Source organism: Sipha flava, unplaced genomic scaffold (assembly GCF_003268045.1).
Source record: "Sipha flava isolate LNK unplaced genomic scaffold, YSA_version1 118_pilon_pilon, whole genome shotgun sequence".
NCBI classification, from domain to species: domain Eukaryota; kingdom Metazoa; phylum Arthropoda; class Insecta; order Hemiptera; family Aphididae; genus Sipha; species Sipha flava.
Window position 1 is genome coordinate 628,187 of NW_020271743.1, and position 1,736 is coordinate 629,922.

At 38.9% G+C, this 1,736-nt stretch overlaps 1 protein-coding gene across 1 annotated transcript; it reads left to right on the forward strand.

The window, feature by feature from the left end:
- LOC112693854 lies at nt 1-1,280 on the forward strand (the record flags this gene model as incomplete). Its single annotated transcript, XM_025569100.1, is given in 1 exon segment — nt 1-1,280. A coding segment is annotated over 1 exon segment (330 nt), but the record flags the coding sequence as incomplete, so codon positions are not given.
- Between the last annotated feature and the right edge of the window lie 456 nt (nt 1,281-1,736).

Consider the following 1,736-nt stretch of genomic DNA (forward strand, 5'->3'; position numbering starts at 1 on the left):
GCCTACGAAGACGTCCGCGGCGCGGCCCAAGTGGTCGCGCTGCGGGTGCGGAAGGAGCGCGTGCCGAACGCGCGCATGCTCGTGCTGGCCGTGGACTACCGCGTGCCGGCCGCGCCCGGCGAACCGCTGTCCGGCAGGTTCCGGAACACCGTCCCGTACAGCGACGCGTACTACCTGTTCGTTTTCGACGGCGCGAGGCCGTCCGCCGAAAACGCGGCGCCGACGAGCGGTGAAGACGGCGACGGCGGACGGTCGTGGCGGACGCCTCGCACCGAGACCGACCGCGCGGACGTCGCCGAATGGTATTCGATCAAAGCGTCGTCGTCGTAATCGTATCTGCCCGCCCCTTCGTCCGAAGGCACACGTTTTTCGCTTACAATTCTTCGTCCAGTCTTGATCTGTTAATCACCACGCTGTTAACAACTGCTCGTTATTGTCTTCCACCGTTTGATATTTATAATCAATCAATCGATTAAACATTGCGCACCCGGCCACAGCGGTACTACGGTCGTCCCCTTAAACGAATCGAAATTTGGTCGTCCTCAGTGCCCCCTCCCACATAAATACGGCTCCGACTCGACCGGTGTACGAGACGACGTAACAGTCGACGTGGACGTGTAACGAAACCGTGACATTGTAAATATGCCGTATTTCGGTTTATTTTTTTGCTGTAACACCGTCGATTGTATTAAATGTGTTTTTGTTTATATTTCGATACATGTTTCGCGTGTCCAGTGCATCAAACGAATATGTACCCATTGCCGTTCCCCTCGCGGAAATAATAAATAGATAAATAGATAATTAAATTATTTGGTTTTCTATGCGACTCGCAGCGTTAAGGAGTACAAATATTCGTATTTCAACGACGTTTTTATGTTTAGATAGAAAGTTTAAGAATATTTATTCGTCGTTTCGTTATTGTAGAAATAATTGAAGACACTTATTCATTTTGTAAATTCTGAACATTTATTCTTTTATTTTAGTTTACTGAAAAATAATGTTTTGAAATTATCAAAAAATGAGTTAAAACATACTCGTCTTATCAAAACGATATTATTTTCAATACGATTTCTTTTTAATAAAATAAAAATTTATGTTTTTCATCGTTGTACCAAAACATAAAACGTTAATCAAAATATGAATACCTATTTATAATCCGCACCTTTGTGAGACATATTATAAAACACGCAATGTAATATCACAATGGGTATATCCTCGTGGGACACTTTGTATGATACACGTATTACATTTTAAAACTTAAATATATGTGTTATATTTTATTTTGATGCTTTTTACGTATTTATAATATATAGATAGGTACTGATATTTATTATTTAGACATAGAAAAAATTAGAATATAAAAATCTTTAAGCTACGAACAGTTCGATCTTGTTTGCATTTTTTATTCCTAACAGTATATGTTCTGTATCTAAACATTTAAGAATCCGAAATGCTTGAAGTTTGATTTTTTTAATGCATACAGCTTTTATATTCCTTATAACTGAAGCGCGGATTTCTGTGTAAAAACATGTTTTTAATGGATGTATGCATAATCACGGGAGTAAGATATGTCGACGAATCATAGTACAAAGAATCTGAATAGAAAGATGTATTTTGCATAGAAGTGCATATTTGAATGAAAAATATATTGGTATAAAAGCATATTTTTACATATTTTACTAATATTTTTCAAGAATATTACAACCATATATTCAAATTTTTAAGATACTATAAGC